General features: G+C 47.3%; 2 protein-coding genes across 2 annotated transcripts in view; one reads left to right on the plus strand and one right to left on the minus strand.

The window, feature by feature from the left end:
* The first annotated feature begins 1,307 nt into the window (after positions 1 to 1,307).
* On the plus strand, positions 1,308 to 4,409 carry LOC131285483 (uncharacterized). Its single transcript, XM_058314341.1, has 5 exons — positions 1,308 to 1,406; positions 1,467 to 1,616; positions 1,681 to 2,437; positions 2,650 to 2,928; positions 3,058 to 4,409. The coding sequence occupies exons 1-5, from the start codon at positions 1,308 to 1,310 to the stop codon at positions 4,407 to 4,409; spliced, it is 2,637 nt and encodes an 878-aa protein (XP_058170324.1).
* A 5,793-nt stretch (positions 4,410 to 10,202) lies between these two features.
* The window catches only part of LOC131285484 (ecdysone-induced protein 75B, isoforms C/D), a 111,134-nt gene continuing 95,296 nt past the window's right edge, over positions 10,203 to 26,040 (minus strand). The window contains exons 4-6 of the mRNA XM_058314342.1: positions 17,342 to 17,577; positions 11,388 to 13,088; positions 10,203 to 11,291 (exon numbers count right to left, since the gene is read on the minus strand). Coding sequence (XP_058170325.1) covers positions 10,203 to 11,291; positions 11,388 to 13,088; positions 17,342 to 17,577 — 3,026 coding nt within the window. The remainder of the gene's footprint in view (positions 11,292 to 11,387; positions 13,089 to 17,341; positions 17,578 to 26,040) is intronic.

The following is a 26,040-nucleotide window of genomic DNA, read 5'->3' on the forward strand; positions in this document are numbered from 1 at the left end:
CTCCGGAGAGCGGTTCCACGATTCCTGTCTTATGGAAGTTGTGCTAACCGCTGTACGCAAGGAAAAGAGAGCTGACTGGTCTTTTTCGTGAAGGGTCACTTTGATCCCACCACTTCGTGATTTGCTTTAAAGTTTAAACAAATATCTTTTGATAACTCCGCCATTCTCAAACCTGTGTTGGGGTAAGAGGTGGGACTCATCATCATCATCATTTATCTATTCATAAAATCATACCAGAAAAATGTGATATACATACTTAAAGATAGTGTGAAAACTACATCGAATCTAATACAAACGATGGTAAAATCCCAAATGAAGCCCCCCCTGCCGAAATCGCTGTTGTGGCTACACCATTTGTGAGCGGATGCACCTTAAAAGTATGCAATTGGTGAAACAAATGCCGTTGTGTGAACCGTTCGAATTGAATTCTCGTTAAATTAAAGATGATGATTATACTGGAAAGGATGTACTACATAAACTCCCTCATACATAACTTGCATGAGTGTATGAAAATTCGGCTACGCCATCAACCTAGGGGTGCGGTATGAGGGGGGCCCACGGGCCCCCCTTATTACACAAATTTATAACAAACTCCCTTTTTCGGTAGACCTAGCGCAGTCCGCTCGCTGCGCTCGCTGCGGGCGCGCCGCCGTTTCAAAGTCATTTCTTCAGTCCAACTCATTGGTTTATGATCTCCATCTTGCTCAGTTTAACCGATTAGTTCAAGTCATTACAGCTTCTAACGGAAATTCAACTGTTCAAATATTCAAACTGAATTGATGTGCCACCTATTGCATACTTTCAGGCGCACATGTGGAAAAAATGACGACGATGCGGCGACGGGGGGGCTTCATTTGGGATTATACCCAAACGATAGTTCATTGATTGTTTTCCGGTCGGTAGGATAGCGTGTTATTTTTCCAAACATGTTGTCGTCTACTCTTTCGATATGAAACAGTGCAAACAAATTCAAATCATAACGAAATAGTGACAAACAAAGCACCGATTCATCGGTATGTTTCCCCGGGACGCACGCACTTCCAAATAAAACAACACATTTTCCCTGGCAACCGTAGCAATGGAACGAAAGCGCAAACAAATCACAACCGTTGCCGTTCGCGGGTCCGCGTTTAGACCATCCTGTTAATGTTTTCGTGGCACTTGCAAAGAAAAGTTGTCTAGGAAGTAAAACAGTGTGTAGATATATTAAAATTCGATAGTTTAGAAAGTGATTTATTGTACAAAAACACAGCAATAGTAAAAGGTTAAACAAAGAAGGACGTTCCACACAGTAGGTGAAGTTATAAATGACACTGGTCAGGATTGGGATCCTGCTGCTGCTGGGCAGTGGAAGTGTTCCAACTGGTCAAACGAAGTATGTCGAAGGTCACTTGAAAACATCCGACGTAAGTATCACATTCGTACTGTATGAGTTTAGCGTTTTTCAGTAACTTTCCTTTCGCTAGAACTGGGCTTTTTTGGCCAGATTTTGCTTTCTCTCCGGCCGTGGCCGATATGAGTATTTGATCGAGTATGAAAAGAAGCTGGGGGAGTTGAAACTACTCTTGTACTACGACGACCGAACGCAATGGCCAGCGATTTACAAAACAGATAAGGTAGTATTGAACTCCAGATGGTTGGTTCTGATGTTTATAGCCTCTAATGTGCCTTCCTTTGTAGACTTGTACCGAAAAACTCTCCGTGTTGCACCCGGAAGACAATCAGATCGTCACGCTGTCGCCACGCACTCCGTACAATCTCTACTCGGGGTGCTTCCTGCGTACACCCACACCCAAGGAATCACCGAATGATCCACTACCTAAGGATGGTGGTAGTCCTAGCACCAAGCATCCTCCGTCCTCCGCCCGACCGGGCAGTTCCGGAGGAGACATTAGGCCTCCGGACGACGATGCACAGTACTTCGATCAATTTCTCAAGACGAGCACCTACGAGCCGGAGTTTGCTTTCGATGAGCGATACGAACCGGACAACGGGACAGAAGATGGAGTGGCCTACGAGCTGTTCCACACGTCAACAATGGCCACCGGCGAGGGTGAGGCTGCCGGAGGTTACGCTGGAGATAATGGTGCTGTAAATCTTCTCGAGAACACTACCGACTATCGGTCTCTGGTGGAGCAACTGTTCCCGGATGGTGAGGGAAAGTCCGCCCTCTGGCAGGAAGAGTCTGTAGCGAATGGGACTATAAGAGAGCGTCGAGCGGCTCCTGGAACCAGTGAATCCGCACGGTACAAGGATCGGTTGATCGTGAGCTGCAGCAATTTTGGGAGTTTCACCAGTTCCCGGGAACGCTGGTGGTATATCGCCATTGCGAACTGCGATGGAAGCGGACGAGGACTGGATGTGAAGTATCGATTCCGAATGACGAACGGACCACCGGGTGACTTCTGGCACGAGCATTTTTCCGCTGACGAAATGTGTAGGTACCATGTGACTGAACTTTATAGACATTTCACAAGAAAAACAAAACAAATCCGGAGTCTTGAGTTTCAAGAATTTTCAAGAGCTTACTTTGATTGGATCAGAAACTTTGTGCTTAATCATCAATGAATGTCTACAGTTTACTGAGGTTTCCTTCCCGGAACAATCATCAAACTGAACTCTCTCTCTCTCTCTCTCTCTATTCCTTAGATATCCCTCCAATCCTGATGACGGAATCGATCTCGTACAGCATGCTGCTGTTGGCCGTATTTATCTGCGCTGTTGAGCTTAAGGCACGTCATCTTTACCACTGCACCTATCGACTGTTTACTCTCAGCGTGCTCTTGCAGTGGTTCGGTGTCTTGCTACTTAGTGTCACCTGGACCAAGTACGCGGTATCCGGCATTGGACCATTCCCGAACTTTGGTGGCATTTTCACGAGCGCCAGCGAGATTACCTTCCTGCTGTTGTTGCTCCTGATGGCTAAGGGTAAGGGACACTTTTGAATGATCCATTAGCGAAATGTGGAATAGTCTCAAATCTTCCGGACTTGTCAGGTTCCTCGCAGACTAAAAACTGTCTCGTTCTAAAACTTCGTTTTTATCTTTCCCTTCGTAGGCTACACCATTACCCGGGCTCGGCTAAAGACTTGCGCCACGGTGAAGATCACGATCTTCATCAATCTGTACGTGGTGGTTTATATCACACTGTACATCTATCAGGCGGAAGCGTTTGATCCGGGCGAAGTGCTCAATCTGTACGAGTCGCCCGCCGGCTTCGGGCTGGCCGGTCTGCGTTGCGTCGGCTGGGGCTTCTTCATGTACTCCTGCGCCGCCACCATCCGTAAGTTCACCGAGAAGGCACCCTTCTACTATCCCTTCACGTTACTCGGCTCGCTCTGGATCATGAGTGGACCCGTTCTGACGCTGCTCGGTGTGAACGTACTCGATCCGTGGGTTCGGGAGTCGGTCATGCATGGGGCCCTCGGGACGGTCGCGTTCGTCGGCCACCTGGCGTTCCTCTGGCTGACGTGGCCATCGCGAGCGAACAAGAGCTTTCCCTACCACGTCCGCACGAACCATGTCGGTGTGTCGCTGGGTGAAGATGACGAGGCCACGTACCCGAAGCACACGTACGAACCGACGGCAACCATGGTCGCTCAGCTTCACAACCATCATCAGCATCACCATCACCACCAGGATGGTGTTCCCAATGGGAATGGGTTCATGATACCGGTGGCCAGGAGTACCGTCCCCGGGGCATTGGATGGCCTGTACGATCAGTATCTTCGGGAGAGGGACGTCTACCACAGCACGTCGACGCCACTGAGTTACGTATCATTTCCAAACGCTCCACGACATCCGGCCACGAATGGCGCACCGATTTCCACCATTTCCAATGGCGGCTATCGGAATGGCGTCATCGGGAGTCCCCCGGTGGAACGGGAATCGATGGATCGACCGACTGGCGATGCCGTGACGTCTCGATCGGAAACTAGTGTCACCGGAAATGACCGGGAAGCAACGCCCGCGATCCGCCACTCGCTGGCCCTGGAACCGGAACACGATCCTTCCGGACACTCTTCACTTGAGATTGCTCGCCTTACCCCTGTTGCCGCCTCGAATGGTTCCGTTCCATCATCATCCAGTGCCGGACAACCTAGTGTAAACGGATCTCTGGCCGCCGACGCAAATGGTGGCATCGGTGCGCTAAGAGAACCGGAAGAGAGGCGTCCGTTCAATCCGTTTCTCGCAGCCGCTGCCGATACTGCCGATCGAAAACCGAACCGAATCATTCTGCCCAGCCTGGAGCATGCACCCGTGACGCCTCCAAGTGCGGCGGGAGGTTCCGAGGAGGCTTTGGTCGGTGTACCAAATCATTCAACGCCGGAAGCTGACCGAACGGTTACCGCACCGGCCGTTCCGAAGCACCTGTTTGCGGCGAAACCGAGGGAACCGATTCATTCGTAGACGGCGATCACCGTGTATTCATGGAGTGTGTTATTTTGTATTTCCTTTTCCCACTATTCAATAATTGTCCTCGGTTTAAGCCATCTTTTTAAATGTTCCCATTTCTTTCTAGGCAATAGCAATAAAGTGGAAAATGGTTACTAATTCAAAACATTAGCACTGCAATAGCAATGGTTAATAATTTTCTACAAAAAATGGAAAGGCCCAACATGAAAGAAATAAACAGTTCGGAATGACTGAAAGAAAACTATACAACAACACACTGGTTTCATATTAAATGCAACAATGAAGCAATAATTTAATACTTTATTTCCCTTGCCAACCAAACTTTTGCCTCATATTTCGATTTATCCTTGATTTGTGTTTTTTTTCTGTCTGAAATTATATCTCCACCATGTCTCATGTATTTCTTTTGCTTTCGTTTGTGTTCGTTTTGGATGTCCACGTTATCTTGTTAGTTTCACAGTTCGTTTTCAGGTTTATGGGGTTTGAGTTTTGAATGATCAGTAGATTTGTTGTTCCTCTGGTCAAAATACTACACTGCCTTTCTAAACTTACTTTTGTTCCACTCGTTTATTTCTGCTCTTGTTTTCTGCGTGTTCCACTTTATTGTTTTTATTATCATGCGTTCGTTTTCTGCACTGACTTCAATACTTTTTCTTGGTTTTCTTATGCAGTTAATGTATCATTTGCTCCTGCTTGCTAGTCTCGCAGTATAATATGAATCTCTGTTCTCTGCTGTATTCTAATATTTTACTTTATTTTCATGCATGAAGTTATTTGACATGATGGTTTCATGCTGACTTTTTTTTTCTTTCTTTTGTTTTTCTCTCTCCTTCGTTGGGTCTGACCACCAAACCTGATAATAGTTACACAGCTACATCTTCCTACATACTATCGGCTTATTGGGTAGTCAATAGTTGTTTGGTTTAATTATTATTTTATTCTGTTCAACATACACGCACGCGTCTTAATGAATATATTTTGCACATTTTTAGTTCATTCCACTTCGAAAGGGAATCCCTCTGTCTAGAAGTTTCAGTTTTGTTTTCAAAATTTCCTGCGCATTTGATTTGCTTACGGTTTGATAATGAAAGAACCTTATGAATTAACAGTCTCATTCCGCCAAACAAGCATCTACTAGTACGCTCCTCTCCCTGCTTATAATATTCACCAGATAGTTATGATAATTTTCCCCCTCATTTTGTCTCCAAAAATATCAGTTAGCTTTCTCTGTTTCGTTCGGTAAATACCGCATTGATTCTTAGATTTTCTGTTATTTTCATTGTTAGTGCCTCAACCATCACGTGTTATATTTGTTACAATATTTGCTCTTTTCTTTCTTTGTCATTGCTTTTAGTGCTTTCTTTCAGTTTCCCACTATTCTGCTCCCCCACCCTCTCCAACCCATCGTACAAATCAATGCGTCCAATGTATTTTTTATGGTTTTTCTTGTTTTATTTTGTTGTATTAAAATCAGTTTATTTTTTAATTGTCTTATGGTGTATAAATAAAAAAACGCACATTTAATCAATTAAGGAAACTCTTTCTTCTTCCGCTCAATTGTCTTCACTTACAAATTAAAAATAAGAAATGGTTTTTTTACCTTCTGCACATAATCCCTTTTTTGTTTTGCGTGTTGTGTGTTTGTGTGTATATTTTTTGTTTGTTTTCTCATTCGTCTTCTCGTTTGCTTATCCGCTAGATTTCCTCACATTGCCATCACTTGCGTCACTGACTTCTCCTCAAAGTCCTTCATTCTTACCAGTAACTTATAAGGAAAAAAAAAACACGGACTTAAAATCTCTTACACACTAGCGGGTTTTGAAAGTGAATTCTTTTCATTTTTTACACAGTACCGATCGTCCTCGCTCTTTTATTTCTTTTTCGTCTCTTTCTCTCCACCTCCATTTCCCAAACGAAACTAATTATCAAGAGCGGGAGATAAATCGAATCGCTAAAAGAAGCAGAAATGAAAACTTCCACTAATATCCGTTGTTGAGTGTTTAGAAGTAAGCAACAGGCGAAACAAGACTGCTATATTAAACAAAATCTAAGCGAACAGTATGTTTAAAAAAAAACAGAAGGATAAAGATGAGTAAACCGTACATTTAAAAGCAAAATGGCGTCCAACAAGGCTGGGCCACAAAGTAAAAGGGAATCAAAAGTTAACGTTTGCGCTAAAGAAGTTTAATAAATAAAATAAATGTTTCACATGAAAACACGAACGATATAAGAGGCAACGAAAACGGTAAGAACAAATTTTAAAGAAAAACACGGTGTTTCTTTTTTCGAAAAAGAACAAAATTGGAAAAAAAAACTAAATTGAAAACACGACGCTTAAGATATAGTAACAGCACGGCTAGCGTGGCGTAGTAATAAAGGGAAGGTGGTTTTATAGTAGAACACACGAGTACACGAGTAGTAAATAGCAAAGAAGGATACTAACGTAAAGGGGGAGGGATGGGAAAAAACGAAAGCTTTAGCTAGGCGCGAAGTGGAAAACGACGGTGTCGTTCCTTCGGAATCGCTCGATAGAATGCTGAGTGGAAGAGTTGTCGTCCACTACAAGTGGGATTATGATTTTCGATTGGTTGTTTTCGTTCCTTCTCTTCCCTGGGAGCGCGTTTTAGAATTAAAATTGGATCAAACTAACTTTACACAACTATGTACACCGTATTGCGTTAAAAATTAGAATAATATTAGAATAATATAATAATTGTAAACCTACTTTTAATTTATCTTTTTTTTTTATCTCACTACGCCCTTTTTCCACACGGTGTTGTTTTGTTTGCTTTTGATTTCCTACACGCCACGCTCTCATGATTGGAAATGGGTGACGAAGCGGAGCGTAGTTTGGAGCAAACAAGGGAAAATAGATCGACTTGTTTCCGATGTCTAATATCGCTTAAACAACTAGAGTTCGCCTTTGTTGCATTCGCCCTCCTTAGCCTTTTTTCGTCTTCACTCTTCAACCTAACGCAATCGATTGGATAAGAATAATACATGAAATGTGGAAAAAGCAAGCTTATCTGTGTGTGTGTGTGTGTGTGTATTCACGATAGTGTAAATGTTTGTGTATGTTTTTTTTTGTTTAGTTTGAGGTTGGTTTGGGTTCGTTTGTATGTTGATAAGTGCATTTGAATGTTTGTTGTTTTCAAACCGTTCGACAAAAACCACTCGGGAGAATGTGAAACAAATACAGGAGTATCATTGAATCCGTCGTCCTTTACCTAGCTCATTATCCTACCCTCTATTGCTCCTTCCCTTACCCATCTGCTCTGCTCTACTTGTGTATGCTTTTCATCTTTTGTTTTGTGTTGTTGCATGTATGTATGTGCAGGTTTAAGCATTGCTTTCGATTTCTTTTTTTTTTGTTGTTCATTGAACTGTCTCCTTTTGCTTTCCATTATTTTTTTTAAAGAATCTCAAGTTTTCTCCACTCTACACGCACCTAACACGTAATATTACTCTGCGCATCTTTGTAAACCTCTCTTGCTCGTATGTTAAACTATCTCTATCTGGCGGAATTATAGTTTCATTTTCATTGTTTTGTTTATTGTTTAATCTCATGCCCTTTTCCACTTGCTGCGTTTCTTTGTCCCTTCATTCTTGCTCGTTACAAAGAGGTGTGACTTTTCTTGTTTTTTTGAATTTGTTTCTGTAATGTATTTCATCTGGCTAAACTTTTCCTGCATTCCATATCAATTTATCTCCATGCTAAGAACTATGTACACGAAACTAGATCAGCAGCTTTTCGCTTCCATTTTATAGTTTTTCTTTGTAGTTGGTTGCACTCAATAGTTTTCTGTTTTGAATAAACACACGGTTTTACTCTCTTCACTCTTGCACATTTCAGCGTTTAACGGTAGGAGTGTACTGTATTGTATAAGAAAAGTTTTACTTTGTCCTTCCACCCCCATCCAACATCTTTCACACACGTACCCTAATGCTGATTCCTCTTTGCTTACAGTCCAAACGGTCCAAACACCTGCCGTTCAATGTGATTAGGTGTGTCAATCGATAAAAACTTTTTGTGCACAACAGTGACCTTTCAGGGGTTCACACACATTTGCACTTTGTTAAATAGTTTCTCTCTGTTTAATCTGAATGTGAATCCGATGTGTGTTTAATAATGCTTGAGTGTAGTTCTCTCTCTCTCTCTTTTTGTCTGTGTGTATTTTTATACATCTATTGTTACGGATTAATATGTGTGTGTCTGTTTTTAAACTCTCTGAGTGTCTCTTGCATTTTGTAAATGGAACCTTTTTTCACTTAGTTTTGCTTCTCTTCACTGTTATTCCTCATGTTTCTTCCTTCCAGTATATGCGCAATTTATTCTCTTGTGTTACTAGATTGCTACTGTACAAAAAACTTGAAATCATATTCAAGTTGTGTGTTTTTAGGATTTCGTGTTGTTTTGTTTTGTTTATTTGCTTGCATGATAACCCTCGACTTATAGTTTGGCTGTTGATTTTTCTCCTTTTTTTTCGCTACATCCTAACTTGTTTCTAATTTGTTTTCCTTTTCTCGATTACCATTTCCATTTCACACAAATTGTAGACCAGCTAGGTTGTAGATATATCTTTTTTCTTCTTTTTTAATGCAACCTCCTTTCTCCTCAGCATAACTTAACCACTGCTTACTTTCTGCACTATCGCTACTGCTACGAAACTACTTTACTCTACTAAACTTTCCTTCTTCTCCCATAGTTTTCTCCATTTCTGGCTACATGTTACATGCTCCCCCCGCTTTTGCACATCACACTAGGATTGTTTGCACCGATTTGCGAACCGGCCCAAGCACCCAAGGAAGAAAGTGTGTCCCGGTTGCGTGCACTCCACTTCCATCACTACTTTGACTTTCGTTCGGGACTCTTCCTTTCCCTCCCCTCTCCCCCCACCCATTACACGCCTCTTCTTGGTCGGTTGAAAGTTTCTTTTAAAAACAAAAAATCGAGATCTGTTGGAGCAAAATAGGAGTCCTTCCTTCACTTTCTATTCATCCGCCGAATAATTTGTATTAACTCACTCTCTCTTCCTCTCTCTCTTTTACACACACGCATACACACAAACACACAGTCACACTTTAGCAGCGCTTTGCTTAGTTTTTTTTGGCTTCGCATTGTATAGTTTGCTGCCCTTCCCTCCGAAATGAGGATGAAGGGCGCTTCAAACGGGGACGACTTGGACGAGAGCGACTTCTTCTTGGCGCTTGCGGACAAACTCGTGGGAGGAAGTGGTCCCCACCTATCTTCCTGGACATCCCTCGCGTCGGTTGTTATTTTTGCGTTTTGTTTTGCAATAAAATACTATCGTACAGTTCGCCCAGTACTATCCACCTAGTGTGTGTTTGTGTGTATCAGTAGTGTTCGTGTATGCACGTGTGTATCGCACTAGCACACGCATTTGTTGCACACGTAGGTTTGCTTGCTTCCTTTCTCCAACTTTCATCTTATATACATTTAAAAATTTGTACAATTAGATTTCGAGCGGGGTGTGGGTTGGTTTGTTTTATGTTTTTTCTCCACCTGTTATAAACCCTCCTCCACTCGTGTTTGTGGGATGATGCCCGCTTTCCTGCCCATTATGTTTCCTAACTCCCACCCCTTTCGTACGCACTAATATGTCTGCCTCTTGTGGTTTGTTTTTTCTTCTTTCTCTTCTTTCTCCCTAGGAAATCCTCCCCCCACAGACGCACTTTCGTGTTCGCACTGGAGGAATATAAAGTATTAGAAGTAAACTTAATTGCAATTGGTGGTGATGGTGGTGGGGCCCCGTTTAAAGCGGGTGTTTATGCCTCGAGCAGGATCTTGTGGATGGTGGGGCCATTGCTGCTGCTGCTGCTGCTGGTGGCCACGACGACCGCGGTCGCTGCCGGTGAGGAAGGCGTCGGAGAGGGAGCCGGACCGACGACGGAGATGGGTCGCTGTACCACCGAAACGACGTGCGGTGCGGGCGAGGGTGACTTCTTCGACAGGTTCAACGGTTGCTGGCACGGATCGAGGGAGGTGAGTGTGGTGGTGGCGATGGCAGGGATGCCACCGGTGGTGGTGGTGGTACTACCAATGTCCACCTTGAGCTCGAGCAGCCGCGGGGAAGGTGATGCCGGCGGTGGTGCCGGTGAGGTCATCGTCGAGTGGGGCGACTGGAAGTAGCGGATGCTGGAGGAAGAGGGCGACGCTGCGGATGGCGGCGAGGAAACCGAGGACGAGGACGAGGTGTCCGGTGGGGTGAGAGTTCCTGCGCCACTACTAGTGCTGCTGCTTCCCGGCGAGGGGGGCGTTTGTTGGGCACGCAGTCCCGTCGTGGTGATGACACTTGCAGCGGCACTACCACCACTACTGCTGCTTCCCGGATGCCATCGGGTGGAAGCGCTCGCTCCTCCGTAGGGACATCCGGCCGGACTCGACGAGGACGGTGAGGGCGAAACGGCCGACACGGTCAGGTGCGGTGAGGCACGCTGGAACACGCTGCCATTGCCACAGACGAGCAGTCCACCCTGTTGCTGCTGCTGCTGCTGCTGCTTGATATAGTTCTGGTGCTGCTCCTGGGCCGACTCCCGCATGATGTAGTTGTGGATGATGTCGGTGCGCTTCATCTGCTCGGGCGTCATGCGCGGCTCCTCCATCAGTGACTTCGCCAGCACCGAGTGGGTGCTCGAGAGCGACGAGTAGTGATGCTGGCCGACCGGTTGCGGGCTGCAGCGAAGTGCGGCGGACAGTGCCGACGAGGACGAACCCGACTGTTGCTGCAGGAAACTTTGGTTGGCGCTCGCCGACGACGACGAGGAGGAGGAGGAGGAAGTGGACGACGTTTGCGGGCGCGTTAAATGCATGTGCAGCTGGGATTGGTGCTGGGGTGGCGGCGGTGGAGGTGTCTGCTGGTGCTGGTGGAGGTGATGGTGGTTTAGCTGTTGGGTGGTGGAGGTCGTCGAGCCGGCGGCTGCTGGCCTTGGCGAGGAAGAGGATGCCAGCACGGTGACGACGGTCGTCTCCATTCGGTGGGGAGCGCTGGATGCCGGCGACGAGCTGCTGCTACTGCTCGCCGACGACGACGACGACGACGACGACGAGGAGGAAGAGGAGGAACAGGTGGCCACGACCGCCTCCGCCTCGCTCTCCCGGTGGCGCATGGCGCGGAACTTCTTGTGCGGTTTGTACGCCTCGTCCATCAGGCTGTTGGTGTCGTAGAGCGGGGGCGCTTGCAGCACTCGCTTCAGCACCGGCATGTTGTCCACACTGGCGTGCCTCGTGGCCGATGCAGCCTGTTGCTGCTGCTGCTGCTGCTGCTGCTGTTGCTGCAGAGGCGTTTGCAGCTGAGGACCGTTCGCTTTGCTTTGGGAGGTGGTCGTATCCTCGAGGGCTTGATCTTCCAGCGAGGAGCGAGGGCTCGAGCAGGACGACGATCCACTGCTGACGCTGCTGGCCGGCTTCGCGTGGTGGTGGAGGTGGTGGTGGTGGTGATGGAGGTGATGGTGGTGCTGCTGGAGCTGCTGCTGCTGGTGCTGCTGGAGCAGCGAGTGGGGCGTCGACGGTTGGTCGTGCTTCTCGTTGCCGGACTCGATGCCGGAGTCGGTCGGCGAGTCGAGCTTGCGGTACCGCGACACGTGATGATGGTGGTGATGGTTGGTGGTGGAGGACGAGGAGGTGGAGGTGGCCGACGAGGACGAGGAGGACGAGCCGACCGAGCGGATGACGGGCGTGATGGTGAGCCCGTTCTGCGCGAGGTGTTGCGCCGTGCCACCGATGAGATCGTCCTCGGCCGACGAGCCGGAACTTGCCCGATGTCGGATGATGGGGCACGCCCCGGACAGGGTGGCCGCCAGGAGGGGGGCCGACGCGGACGACGCCGACGAAATGCTGCCATGGTGGTGTAGGTGATGGTGGTACTCCGACGACGACGACGATGACGACGAGGAGGAGGAGGACGTCTCCGTCGACTCGGTGCTGGAGACGGAACTCATCGGGCTCTTGGCGATCTCCACCTCGACCTGGTTGCCGTCGCAGCTCCAGCTGGCGGTACTGCTGGCCGGGCTCTTCGCATCCGACAGTACCGCACCATGGTCCTCCTCGGTCGACCACATCTGCTGGCGGAGCAGCTCCTTGTGCTCGGTGCGGAACACCACCAGCTTCTCCGTGTGCAGCGTACTGAGCGTGCGCAGGTCAGGCATGGTGCGCAGCAGCTCCTGCATGAACTCCGGCTTGTCCGGCCGGTTCTGCGTGATCACCGTCTGCAGGCACGCCTTCAGCTTCGTGTACATCCGCTCGATCAGCTCGACGTTGCGTAGACCGGGCCGGTCGGGCGTGATCAGCACGATCGCGCAGAACAGACCGATCTCGGCGTCGGTCAGGTTCATCGAGTTCATGCGCTCGGCAAAGTTGAACGTCGAGTCGACCAGGAAGCGCGCGTTCGCGCCATTTTGGATGGTGTCGCGCCGCATCACCTGCCCGTTGAGGCAGATGATCGAGTTGATGGACGTGTCGAACATGCAGATCAGGCGCACGAACAGCGCATCGAACAGGCCGGCCTTCAGCAGTGTGAACTTATCATCCTGCGTCAGCAGCTGGAACCCGGGGATCATGCCGGCGAAGTCGATCACACCCCGGATGACGTGCGCGAACCGCTGGCTGAACTCCTGCTCTGACTGCAGCTCCGGGGCCGGATTTAGTGGACATGCCTGCGGAAGAGAAAGGCGGAAGGAACGAACATCAGATATTGAATTGCGGAATATAAAATAATGCTTAGTAGGCGTCGCTACCAATGACGTCTGTCATTGAAAACTTCCACAATATGTCAAACATCTTAGTACTCCAAGTCAAGACTACCGTTATCAAGAGTATTTCATTAAATCTCATTAGAACTTCGTCGTGCACATAGGCTGTGGCTCCTCAGAGACCAACACGACGTCCCTTCTAGTCTCACCGTGACCTTCAGCAGCTACTCTTATTGACATTTTTCCTTCTAAGCTCGTGTTAATTGCGTTGCCGACTGTCTACGACGCCTGTTGTTGACTGTCCATATTCTCCGCCGTGCGGCCTTGAAACTTATTGACTTTTTTCCCCTCACCCATCCAGCGCGTTCCCCCCCGGGGTACCGGTTCTCGGGTGCCATTCCCCCTTCTCCTCCTCTTCCTCCACTCGGTGACCTCCAGTTCCTAACGGTAGGAAGTGTTACTGTATCTGTATCCCCTCCGACTACTCCTCCTCCTCCCTGGTTCTCCAAAGCCTAACACACCTCCGACATTGAGCCGGAGTTGTCGTCTCATGCAAATCCCGCAACCAGCGAGTTACCACCGTATGTCTAGACGGTGTACAGGCGTTGCGCATCCAAGAAGAATAAACCGAGTAGGCTAGAACTTTGCATGATCAACGGCCGAGCACGTTTCCAGCGGAAACTTTGTGAGGGATCTGATCCCCTCTCTCGCTCTCTCTTTATACGTGTTGGGCTACTTAGATCGCGGTGACGTCTTTCTTTATCGAGCGACATCTTCTCCCGAGCCGAATTCGACATCGTTCGTTGACCGAGCCGTTGGAAGAATTGGTCTCCCGCTCGCATGGCAACTCGAGATAGACGTTGCGGGGCGTGTTCAGCTGCTGTAAGTCTCCCGATTCCCCCGCCACCGTGTGCCCCGTCTCCGTTTCCACCGCGAGGAATAACAACACCTATTTGCTCGACTCAAGGTCGACGAACCAGGTTCAAGGTTTTGCTCGGGAAGCGATTGAGTGACAAGCAGCGACGGGGCGATATCGCGACTCACACGCCCGTCGGCACGTACCAGACTCGAGCTGATACAAACACACACTCGCACTGCATGAGTGGACCCGCGTGATATGACAAAATAGACAAAAAAAAACCACACGTCCTCTGATGACGTTCGCGTATGCGGAAGCTTCGGCAGAAGGGCCCTATTTGTCCTCAGCGAGAAGTTACCGAAAGACACGTCAACCGACGTGGAAATGTGACACGCTTTGCTTGAGAAAAACGTCCAGGATGTGATAAACGATATCAACTCCCAGCAAGCGATGTTTCAAAATACCCAAAACAATGGGTTTGGGTTTGTATATCCAAACGAGGGTTTGGTTTTTTGCATGTTCCACAAGGAACGTGTTAATTTTCAGTTTTAATTTAATTTTACTTGCACCGCTTGCTTTTTTTTATATTTTGGACTTGTTTTACGACATTTTCTTAATTTTGAATCATCTAATAGTTGAACCTACATAGTAAGTAACAGTCAGTAACAAATATGAAAAATAATTAGCACAACTATTGTAAGAAAGTGTCATGATTTTGAACGAACTTTGCCCTAACATGTGATGAATATTACTACAAATATTTTGTTTTAAGAAATAATAAAAATTAAAAAAAATATTTTTCCGTTGTACTCTTGTTATTACTCTTTTTTCGTTCCCAAAGTGACGCAAACTCAGATTGCTTTATCAATCCGAAATAAATTTCGGTGGTCGTGTGTTCCTTCTTTTTTTGGGTCTTTTTTTCCACCCTCTTGATTAGATTACGATGAGGGGTTTAATCGCTCGCGAGGTTGTTGACTTTTCCGGACGGACTATTCATTCGTTCTTGTTTTACCTATTTCGACATGTTCTTCTTCTACCAAACCGACAATGGGTAATTAGCTAATTAATCGACGCGTTTCTTTTTTTTTCTATCGGCCAGGTAAAAAAGGTAAAAGTATTATCATTTATCGGTCATTAACACAGGCGTAGAAGATGGTTGTACAGTCGATGGCTGATGAGCGCGACAACTTTATCGATGTTAATTTGCTTGAGTTGTTTTTCGTTTCCAGTTCCACACGAGCACACACTTCCTCAAAGCTAACAGCAACCGACCACGCTATACATTGTAACGGTCAGCTTAGTACAGCGGATGTTACTGTTGTTGTTGTTGTTGTTGTTATTGTTAACGGTTCCATGGCGTGCTCGGATGCCGCAAACTCGATTTCAAGGGCAACCCGACGGTGGACGACGTCAGCAGCAGTAGCAGTAGTACTTGGTTGCTTACCACCACCACCACCAGCACCACCGACGGCTTCTCCGCCATGTTTCGAGACACATGGCGTCTCACAACAAATGGCGACGGGCCACATGGCAACGACGGAACGATGGAGGCGCATGGTCGGTGACGCTTTCGGGACGTGTTCTATATGCTGCTCGGTTGCCGACATCACACCCTGTTGCATCACATAGATACACACACACACACCCCATCGTATGAATGCGCAAAAATCGAAGTCTTTTTCCGCATTTCACCCCGTGTGTGCGTTACAAAACAACCGTCGTTTCGAACCTTGCCTTTTTGTAACGGCGGTAACGGTAGGTCGAAAAAGAAAGACACGACTCTACTCGTCGGGGGGGTTAATGAAATGCGAAGTGTGTTTGTGCCGCTCAACCTTCTTATCGGTCATCGGTCATCAACCAAACGGCGACTCACGTAATCGCGAGCAAAAAAAAAAGCGCATGGCGGTAACAAAGCCCGATAGGGGGAACAACGGCATTTCTGGGAAATGTTGGAATGTTTCGCTAAAAGATTGATAAGGAATCTTCCTCTTCCACCCCGGATGGGGATGTGGGAGCGTGTGTGAGTGTTACTTGCAAAAAAAAGGAAGGTATACCACCTCTAATTCGCTTGCTCGACGGGTTTGAACTTAAGTGAGGTTAGGTATAGAATTGCGGGGAGGAAAAACCGATGAGTAAAACGGTCTTGATCATCCCCGGGATGCGTTGGGGAGCGAGGGTTTGCTCAATTGCTCCCCCTGTATCTCGCAGGCAGGCAAGCAAACAAATACACACACATACACACACACACACACACATACTGATATTGCGCACACGAGCGGGCGATTAAATTAGCGAAACACATTTTCAAGGTTATCGCGCAGTCTGCGATTCGCCCGTTCGCTGTTTACATTCCGTGTTGCTGCCTCCTGCCCCCCTACACCTCCTCCATTCTGGGGGGGAAGTGAATCGGGAGGTTTCTTATCGGGATTGACGCTCGCACGCTCCTCCACCAGCACCAACCCCCCTTAAAATCACCCCTTTACACTGGGACAACGAGTAACTGGGGGGGAGCGAAGAGGGGTTTCCAAGTGACAAATTGCCTCGCACAGTGAGAACTCACACCCCTCGCGCCCTATTCCCTGGATGCCACCCCCAAAAGACACTGCTGAGTTCCCGGGAAGGGTGGTTTCGGGGGGACATGAGTGACCGTTCGAATGCCGTTGACCTTGATAAAGGTTTTCTCGGGAACGCGCCGAGTGTTTTTTTGTACAAGGTTCTACCTACAACACCGGGAGGGAGAGGTCTGTCCCTTTCGCTCGCTAAGCTTCTCTTTCGGACGGTGCGAAATGTGGTCGAGTGTGTGTCCAAAATGGTGGCGAAAAGTATTCCCAAAAAATACACACCTAAGATATGGGATCGATTAACGAACCATATTGTACAAGAAAGGACAAACAGTAGCAAATTTGCTAGCTAATAGGATTTTACGATGTAACATTTTTAAACAATCAAGAAATGACACTCAGAAATTTTTTTTTCAAAAATATGGAAGTAACAAAAAAATAAAGTAACTATCAAACAGGAACTAAAAGCAAAATTTAAAGAAAAAAAAACATAAGAATAAATTCTTGGAATAACAAACAACGAACTAGAATAAAAGGAATTCTAAAGTGAGAAAAAAAACATAATAAACGATCGGAATTGAAGAGAAGAGTTTAAAACATATTGGGATTTAAGAGAAAGAAAACGTAGAAAAAGAATATTGACCGAGTGGAATAAAAAAATCCAGTTGTATCATCAACGATTGACAAGTTCCCTCTTTGTTAGACTAAAATACTCTAGTGCTCGTTCCCTTTGCGTATCAAGTTACCACTTCCTTATAGTGTTTCTTAGTCATTCTTAGCAGCTTCCTAGGACTTACCAGAGTCGGCATCGAGTAGCTCGGGCAGTCGCGTGCTCGCTGACGCATCGCCGTGACCTTTTCGCGCGTGAACTCGCACGTTTCGATGTGCGCCTGAAGTACGCTGGCCAGTAGCCGCGGCTGGTCGTCGAGCTCGCTGGCCAGGGCCCGCTGGTTCCCCCGGTTCTGGGTGCTCTGCTGCATCGCGGCCAGGATGCGGGCCTTCTCCCGCTTCGGCACGCGCCCGAACCTGACGGCTGTTCGAGGAGGAGGAAAAACAGAGAAAAGGGAATTTAGATTAAAAAACAGTTCAAGAGTTGGTGGAGAAATGTATTTGGGTTTCAAATAATTATAATAAAAGGGGTTAGCGAAGTAGAACTGGATCAAATTTCCGTAATCGATCGGTGGTGAACTTTAGGTAGTTCCACCAGCGCTGAAGGTTAGATGGTCGTGCGGAACATTGAAAGTCGATACTTCCTGCCCAACAAAGAACACCGTGGCGCTCCGAAAAAGCCCTTGGCTTGCATCGAGGACGCGGGCTCCACTTCCGATGCAAGACATCCGCGTTGCAGACACGGACAAAGGAACTGATGAAGAAGGTGTCTAAACATTATTCGCGACCAAAAATGCACCCGAACGACCGTGACCTTCCCTTCCCAACCGTCACCCCGGTCTCCAATGTCAACCGGAACCGGAGCGATTACCAATCACTTGACCATCGATACGGTTCGAGACCCTGGTGGTGGCCCGTTTAATCAATTGGTTTCGACGGCTTAACACATCCCACACACTCGCAACCATTTTCGGTGGCAAAAGCTGACCTCCGCCGAGCGGCGTTGCATATTTCGATCCACCTGAACCGAAGGTGTCTGCCATCCTTCGTACGGCGGAATGTGTGAAGGATTCTGCGGTTTTATTTCGCCAACGGAGGCCAACGCGAATAGTTCGTAAACCCCTCCACTCTCAGGCTGGATGGAGGCACAATTGTCTGCTTGATTTACCGGTGGTTAATAATGGCCGCACTCATACACACAAGCAAGCGTACAAATTTATTCCGTACGAGGGACAACGTGATCGATGGCCCTGAGAGACAGACGGCGGGCGCGAATAAATAAAAAAAAACAAACCGTCACCTTTTCGAAAACGGTTTCCGAGCGCGCGCGAGCGGTGTTTCGAACTTCCGCATCGTCACGGTGTCATACGATCGTGGCGGGCCACAGTAGAAGGACGGTGCGGAATACGGAGCCTGCTGCTAGCGGCGGGTGTCTCGGTGTGTGAGTGATAAACTCGCGATGGAAGCGAAAACCTGTCCGCAGCGTGCGCCAGACTTCTCGCGTGCTCGTTAAGCAGCGCGGTTATTAAACGTGTCACCTCGATTTCTCGTTCATTCACTCTGGCCCGCTCAAGGGAAGGGGAGAGCAGAGCAGAGTGACGTCACACAAACGCACACGCACACACATGATCGCGGAATTGAGTGTGTGACCTCAAAAAAGGTTCGAATAAAACATAAATCTACCAATATCCCCTTCTGTGACCGACACTGGTGGTCAAACGTGCATTTTTTACACTTAACCGATGTTTCGGGGGCTTCGTTCTTGGCGTGCCCTTACTAAATTTGCCCTTTTTACCTTTTCTACCGTTTTGAGCCACTTTCTTTCACGTTTTGCTACCATTCCGCGTCGCTTAAAAATGGTTCTTCTTTCACTTTTCACTTTTCGGTATAAAAAAAAAAGAAAAACAAAAGCACCAGCTTCGCTCCGAAAGTGGAGACGCTGTCTGCGGGTTTGACCCTCTTTTCGATTGGGCCCCCCTCCTCCCTCTCTCATTCCCACCCCGGAACTGTCTGGTATGGCACTCTCACTTTCCGGCTAACCTACTTTAGAGTGGCGCGGAGGTTGTTTGCCCGAAAAACCGTGCGCCGCGTGCCCGAAAGCGGGAGCGACCGGCGCACTCTCACTTTCCATCGTGGGTAACCTACTAAGGGCGGATGAAAAAAGCAAAACAAAAAAAAAAGGTAAACCAACGCCAAGGGAAATAAGGGGCACGATAGTTCCAAGCCGGGGACGCCGGGTTCCAGATAGTACCAAATACCAAATCCGGCGCGCGGACGGCTGTGAAACACGAATGGAAAGCGCGATCCGAGCGCGCGTCCACGAGTGAGCAGGACGGCATCCCCGCTCTCGGGACGGGGGATGATGTGCTCGCTTTCCACGATGGGGGGGCTCGATCATATGATCTCCGAGCCAAGTACCCGGAGGCTGCCCGGCTGAAGAGACGGTGTCCTACATTTCGCCGGACGGCCGGCTGCAGACCGGTGACAATGGTGCTGTGCAGCAAAAGCAACCGCAGTTGAATGACCCCGATCATCCTTTCTCCAATTCACACGAATATAAATACTTTCTTTTGGGGGGTGCTTTTAAGGCGCTCGCTGGTTTCGCTCCAGTCTGATCGTTAGCTTAATTTGAGTATGCTCGTTAAAGTGACACATTTCATGTTGCATTGTCAATTGTTTCTGTAGTTTTTCTTTTTCTTTGTATTTTTTTCAGAGTTTGGTATACATTTGAACCAGCTTTCTTACATTTTATATATGTTTAGTAGGTATTATTTTTAGTTGCTTTTTCTCTCATTTCTTTTTATTTGTTTTCTTAGATTCTTTATTAGTATTATTTTTATTTTTTATTTCATTTCTTATTTTTTTCATATTTTTGATAAATTTTAACCTTTTTATTACATTTTTACAGCAGTTACTTGATTTTAATTTTCACTGCTAATAAGCTATAGCTTGCTTTATACATTTTTATATTTTTTTATTTTATATTGGAATTGCTTGGTTGCTTATTGTGTTATTTGTTTCACAGTTAGCATGCTTTCCGAAAACTTTTTAAAAGATTGAAAATGTTACAAACCACTCTGGCACAGACACAGCCATGTTTCACTTTCTTTTAAAAGGAAATTAAAAGGAAAACAACTAGCCCAAGAAAACAATGCACCAAGCGAAAAAAGAAAGATCGAAACGATAGGAGCACCTCGTTTTGCCCGCCTCGTTAGTGGTTTGGAAGAAGGAAAACGAAGATTAAAACAAAAGAAAAAACACAAACATACAATCATGCTGCTTCACTTTCCTCCCCAAAAGCTGTTCGATTGTTTGATTCCGATTGTTAACCAGCTGACTGGTAGGTGGAATGAAAACGGTTTGGGGCTGGCTAGGAAGGGGGGGAAAAGTAGGTGAAAATCGTGTGCCGTTCTCCCCGGTGCCCACGTGCCCAGACAACGTGGATCAAAGAAGACACAAATCGAAAGAAAAACGCTCCATCTGTGAGCCCGCAACGATCGCCCAGGAGGAGAGAACACCCCCGGAGTGAAAGAGTCGAGCGGTGGAAGAAAAGTGAAATGAACCGGCAAACACACACACCAACTCCAAGGTAGGAGGGGTGATTTAGTAAAACAATGGCGGTGGTATCCACCGATCGCCGTTTTTCACCGGGCGAGAAAGAAAAATTTAAACCGGCACACGACAACAAGAAGAAAGGGGTGCAAATAAATGAACAGATCAGCCCACGACGAAAGCTTCGACGGGTGCGAGATCGATACACGCTTTCTTCAGCAGTCGACGCGCCGCTTTTTTTTCTTCTCTAGCTTCCTTTCTTCCAAGCGATCGCTCACTTCGATCGTGCGCGCGCGCGTGTGTTGGGAGAAAAGAAAGATTGGCTTCCCTCGGATCGGCGGGGCACCGGGACGGAAAGGAAAATAAAAAGGAAAAGTGTGTTACTTTCCCTCCACACTTTCTTCTTCTTTTTCTACTTTGGTTGGTGGTTGGTTCACGCACTCACCAAGCACACTCTCTTGATCTCCCCTTCTCCATCCCACCCCGAAGCAAAGCGAAACTCACTTGACACTCTCTTTTGACTTCGGGCGGGGATTAGATCTGATTGAGTACAAATAAAACGACATCATTTGGTGTCATCTGCCTGCAGGGGAGCCTTTTTTACCAGGATGATTGTTTTCTATGTTTTTTTAAATTTTTTTTTGTAAATTGATATAAAATTAAAAACAAAGTTTAAACAACATGATACAGTTTGGATGGAATAATTTCTAATTCTTTTTCATTAAGAAATTAATAAAATAAAAACAAACAACTCCGGGTGTTGAACAGAAAGTGAAGGTGAGAGTTGAACAAACGGTCCGGGGTGCCGATCCGGGTTAATGAGGTTCAATTTTCATTTCAACGTTTCGCTCATATCCCCCGACCGCAATCTACATTTTTCACCACTCGTTTTCCCCCATTTTCCCACATTTGTTTTTCGATATTTATCCACCCGTGGTTGTCGTCGTCGTCGGAGTTTCGCTTTTTTATTACTTTTGCCAGCAGCCTTTTTTCCTCTTTCCGTTTTTACATGACAATCGATCGAAAGCGAAATGGAGAAAACCGGCCGCCCTGCTGTGTTGCTCCACTAACCTCCGGTGACCTTTTCGCTTTTCTCTTGCTCATTCGCCTTTGCCACAGTTTTTGCTCTGCACCCCGCCCCGAGAACCCACCACCCTCGTCGTTGTTGGCTCTCTCTGGGATGTTTGGCGGGCGTCACCCAAAAGGCGGTGACCGTCACGCATTCGGTGTATCGGCTTCCAACCAACATGCAAAACAGACAACCCGGGTGGTGTCTCGTTTTCCGTGCGCCATTTCACCATTTTTCCCGATACGCCATTTGCGCTCCCAAACCCCTTTAATCCCCACTCCCCCCTTCTACCAGGCACGTGTGCCCTTGACCCCAACTGAGTGGCGCGTGAGTGGCCTGGGTTTTTGCTTGTTGTGCCAGAGCCGGGGGGATGCGCGATCCAAATGGCTTTCTCTTTAGAAAATCACCAAACGAGGCACCCCACCGGTCGCCTCTCCCCCCTCCGTCAAACCTTCCCCGTGTAATCTGTCACCCATCGCTAGGCAGGGGAAAGCTTTCTCTCGCTTGCTCACTTTTTGCGTGAAGGGGAGCGTACGCGGGGGGGTGCTTTCGCCAAAAAAAAAACCGAACAACTGAACACAGTGAAAGAGTAGACAAAACAAAAGTAACAAAAAAAAAACAACATCCTACAGGCAAGGCAGGTGAGGTTATTCCCATGACAAAGTCACGGCTTTCGGTGAGCCACATTTAAAGGTCATTTCCTTTGGCTGTATTGAGCATTATTGAGTGTGTTTGTGCACTTTCTCTCTCCTTCTTTCACCGGCCCTTTTCTCTCACTTTCTTTGGCAAAGCCCTTTGCCGATACTGGTATCCGCAACTGGTCCTTTCCAGTTGTTCACGCTTTTACGACATTTGCCGTTTTGTATGGTTATGTGGTGCGAGCGAGAGAACGATGATCCGTGCGAGTGAGTAGTGTGTCTCCGGCCGATGGCGACGCCCGGTGGTTCAACCGAGGAAAATCAAGGTCAAAGATCACATTAATTTTGACATCTCCGTGACCCCCGGGAGAAATTGGAGAAGGATGGCTCTTCCAAAGCGTACCGTTGCAACCGGCGGAAAGAGCGGGAGCGAAGTGGATTCAGCGCAAAAGTGAGTGATTTGATGTCCCCTCTTCCTTCCCATCGGCATTAAATTAATTAATCAAAACCCTAATGATATATCTCCCCACCCTCGGATAGTTTTTCCCAAACACCAAAAGGTTTAACACCTACGTGCATTGTGGTAGGACACTACTCCCTTCAGGATGCCCTTCAGTATTGGTAACTCTTCGGCCATTGTTGGAATTATCTGTTTGCAACACAATTTGGTTTTTCGCTATGCCTTTTTCCCCGAGTGGGTTTATTCTTATTTTCTTTCCTCCAGCGAAAGTGGTAGTCAGTTGACGTGCGCACAGAACCACATGCACACACACACACACGCCCCAAATGGGAGCACACGACGTTGGAAACAATTATTTTTGTTCACTACTGTTGCTTTTGCTTCTGCTGCTGCGTAGAAGATGATTTAACTGTGCATTTTAACATTGATTTTTATACTATCTTTTTCTCTGTTTTGATATATTCCCCACACGTCATTCACTTGGCTTTGGTTTATGATTCACTTTTCTCTTCTTTTTCTTTTGTTTTGCTATATTACTGTTGTTTTGTTATTAGGAACGATGGTAAAATTCTCTACCAAGATGATTTCACTTTCTTCTACGTTTTTTTACGTTTTTTGCATCACCGCATGCATTTGTAAACTTGCATTACACTTGGCGAACCGTTATCACCATTTTCCGTATCACTTTGGCTTTACTTTGGAGGAATGCGCAAGAGGCTGTACAACAAACAACTGGATGAGGGTGGAAAAAAATTAAAACGATGTAAAAAAAGCACACTTTTTTTTGCTCTCCAGTTCGATGGTGCTCGACTCCCACGCACAGATGGTCAGCATGAAGGACACAAAAACCACCGAACACTCACACACACGCGCACAAAAGCACACAGGCACCCGCAACTTGATAAAAGTGGTCCGGCTACAAAGTTGCAGAGTATGGAAAACCCTCTCCCTAACGCATGCAAAAATTATTTTCCCATTATTTTGCGTAAGAACTAGTTTGGAAATGTGACGCTTATCACCACCTCCTATGCGTCAGTGCCTCCGATTGTGGCACAGAGTTCTGGGCACAGCGCCCAAGCTGGTCGGCGTAAGGCTCCGTTCTGCTTTCCGATGGGTCAAACGCTAAATTTAAAACTAAATTTTACAACTGCCTCCACCTTCTTTCGATTGTCCATGTCGACATTGAACCGTCGGCTCCTCCGGGTGACCTCTAGAAGAGCCGCCTTGCATATTTGCGCAACCTTGGCCGAGCGCACACACCGCACCGTAGAATATTATCCCTCCCCCTCTGCCCGGCACCGGAAAAAGCCAATAGCCAATATATCATATCGGCACGGGAGCGCACTACACCCAATGTACGTCGTCCGTCGTCGGCGTTATGGTGCGTGTTAGACCGAAAACGGCATATCAAGAGCACCGCCGAGACACACAAACACACATGGATGGATGCTCCTTTTCGAGGGGGGTAGGTGGTGGGAGGAGAAGGGGCCGTTGCGCACCGACAATTCCACCGGATGACCTCGAACTTGTACTCTGGTGGCTTTGGCTGATGATGGGGTTTTTATCTCCTTTTTTTATGGTACCATATATCCTTCTCCATATACTATACCGACGAAATGATTACCACTACAAGCTTACACGGTCGGAGTGCAATGATGGGATGGCAGAGAGAGCGAGAGAGAGGGAGAGTGCTATAGGACCCCAAGGATACACTCTGTTGTAAGGACTTACATCGTACCATGTACCATTTCGTGTCGTTATTGAATTTTCCGATCGAGCTTTTCCCAATGATGGTTTGAAGTACATAAGCCCTCTCGGTTAGTATGTCTCTCTCTCTCTTTTTCCCTTGTTTGCTCCACTATTACACTTGGCTCGGCTTAGTATCGGAATGTTGGAATGTCGGTCCTTGGCCGGAACATGGAGGCACACACACACACACACAACCACCGGATGACGCGCGAGGAAAAGGACCGCTCGTGAGGATGGTATGACCTTCGCCTTGCCACCCATTCAAAGGCCACCGACGAGGCGACGTACAGAAAGGCCGATATGCCGGACGTCGGTTTGATGCGCATTTATATTGTTTTTTTTTTTTTACTTTTCCAGAGTTATCTTCGTGATGACTTGCATCATGTTGTTTTTTTGTGGGAGGAAAAAAGCTAAAGTATTTTAAAAATTCACTTTTTACATGCTCCTTGTGCCTTCCGCTTCTGTTTGCATATTTGTTCTTATCATTTATCCCATCGGAGGATCAACTTCTATGTTTTCCTGATTTCTTTAAAGTAAAGTTAAATTATAAATTTCCACCTGTATTTTTGCTAGTGCTTGTGTGCTTCTTGTGCGGGTTATAGCAATCAATTATTCAGTCGTATTCACCGTATTTCATTATTCACCAATTAAGCGGCACAAAGATTCACTTCAGGGGCCTCCAAAAGGCATCCTCTTTCACTCACTTTATGAGCTTCGGGGTTAAATTCACACACACAATTTTTTCTACCTTTTCAGCCAGCTTTCCATAAGGGATGTAAGCCTTTAGTAAGGACTCGTTTTTTTCTATTTTTTAACTTGTGAAATTGGGTTTTCCGCCGGGTGTTCACGAAAAGTCAGCCTACTGCGACGGTGGTGTATCAACGTCGGTCCGCTGCTGTTGCTGGCTCTGGTTGTTGCTGCTGATGCTGCTGCGGCCAAAACGCGAGATGCGCACGACACACACACATGCACACACGCGCGCTCACTCGCTCGATCGCAAAACCGCCTCTTCACGGCTTCTCGGCACAGAGAGATGCTGCTTCTCGCAACAGCCCGGTTCAACGTCTCATCGCTCACTGGCGATGGCCTCCGCTTCACCGTTCGCGTGGACCCCGCGTCGTCGTCGTTGAACGCGCGGCCACCCTTGAGGCCAGGCAGCACTCATCGGATGGGCTCCCCATCTCGATGCCCCCCCGCTCTCGTAACCGGTGTGTGCATTTGACAGCAGGTATCGCTCGCTCGCTCAAACATACACACACGAGATATCGAGGGCTCCCCGTTTATTTTTCCGGCCGGCCACTCACGGCATTGAGGCCACAAACCGCACCGCACGTTGCCGTTCAACCGGGAAGCGCAAATGTTTTTATCAATGTCACAACCGAGCCCCAACACGCGCGCGCTCGATAAAGCGCGCATGGG

Source organism: Anopheles ziemanni, chromosome 3 (genome assembly GCF_943734765.1).
Source record: "Anopheles ziemanni chromosome 3, idAnoZiCoDA_A2_x.2, whole genome shotgun sequence".
NCBI classification, from domain to species: Eukaryota; Metazoa; Arthropoda; class Insecta; order Diptera; family Culicidae; genus Anopheles; species Anopheles ziemanni.

Bases quoted from the DNA above. Each gene is read 5' to 3' on its own strand.
- LOC131285483 (XM_058314341.1), top strand. From the start codon at position 1,308: ATGACACTGGTCAGGATTGGGATCCTGCTGCTGCTGGGCAGTGGAAGT. The intron at 1,407-1,466 runs GTAAGTATCACA...TCCTTTCGCTAG, and splicing joins GTCACTTGAAAACATCCGAC to AACTGGGCTTTTTTGGCCAG. The intron at 2,438-2,649 runs GTAGGTACCATG...TCTATTCCTTAG, and splicing joins TTTTTCCGCTGACGAAATGT to ATATCCCTCCAATCCTGATG.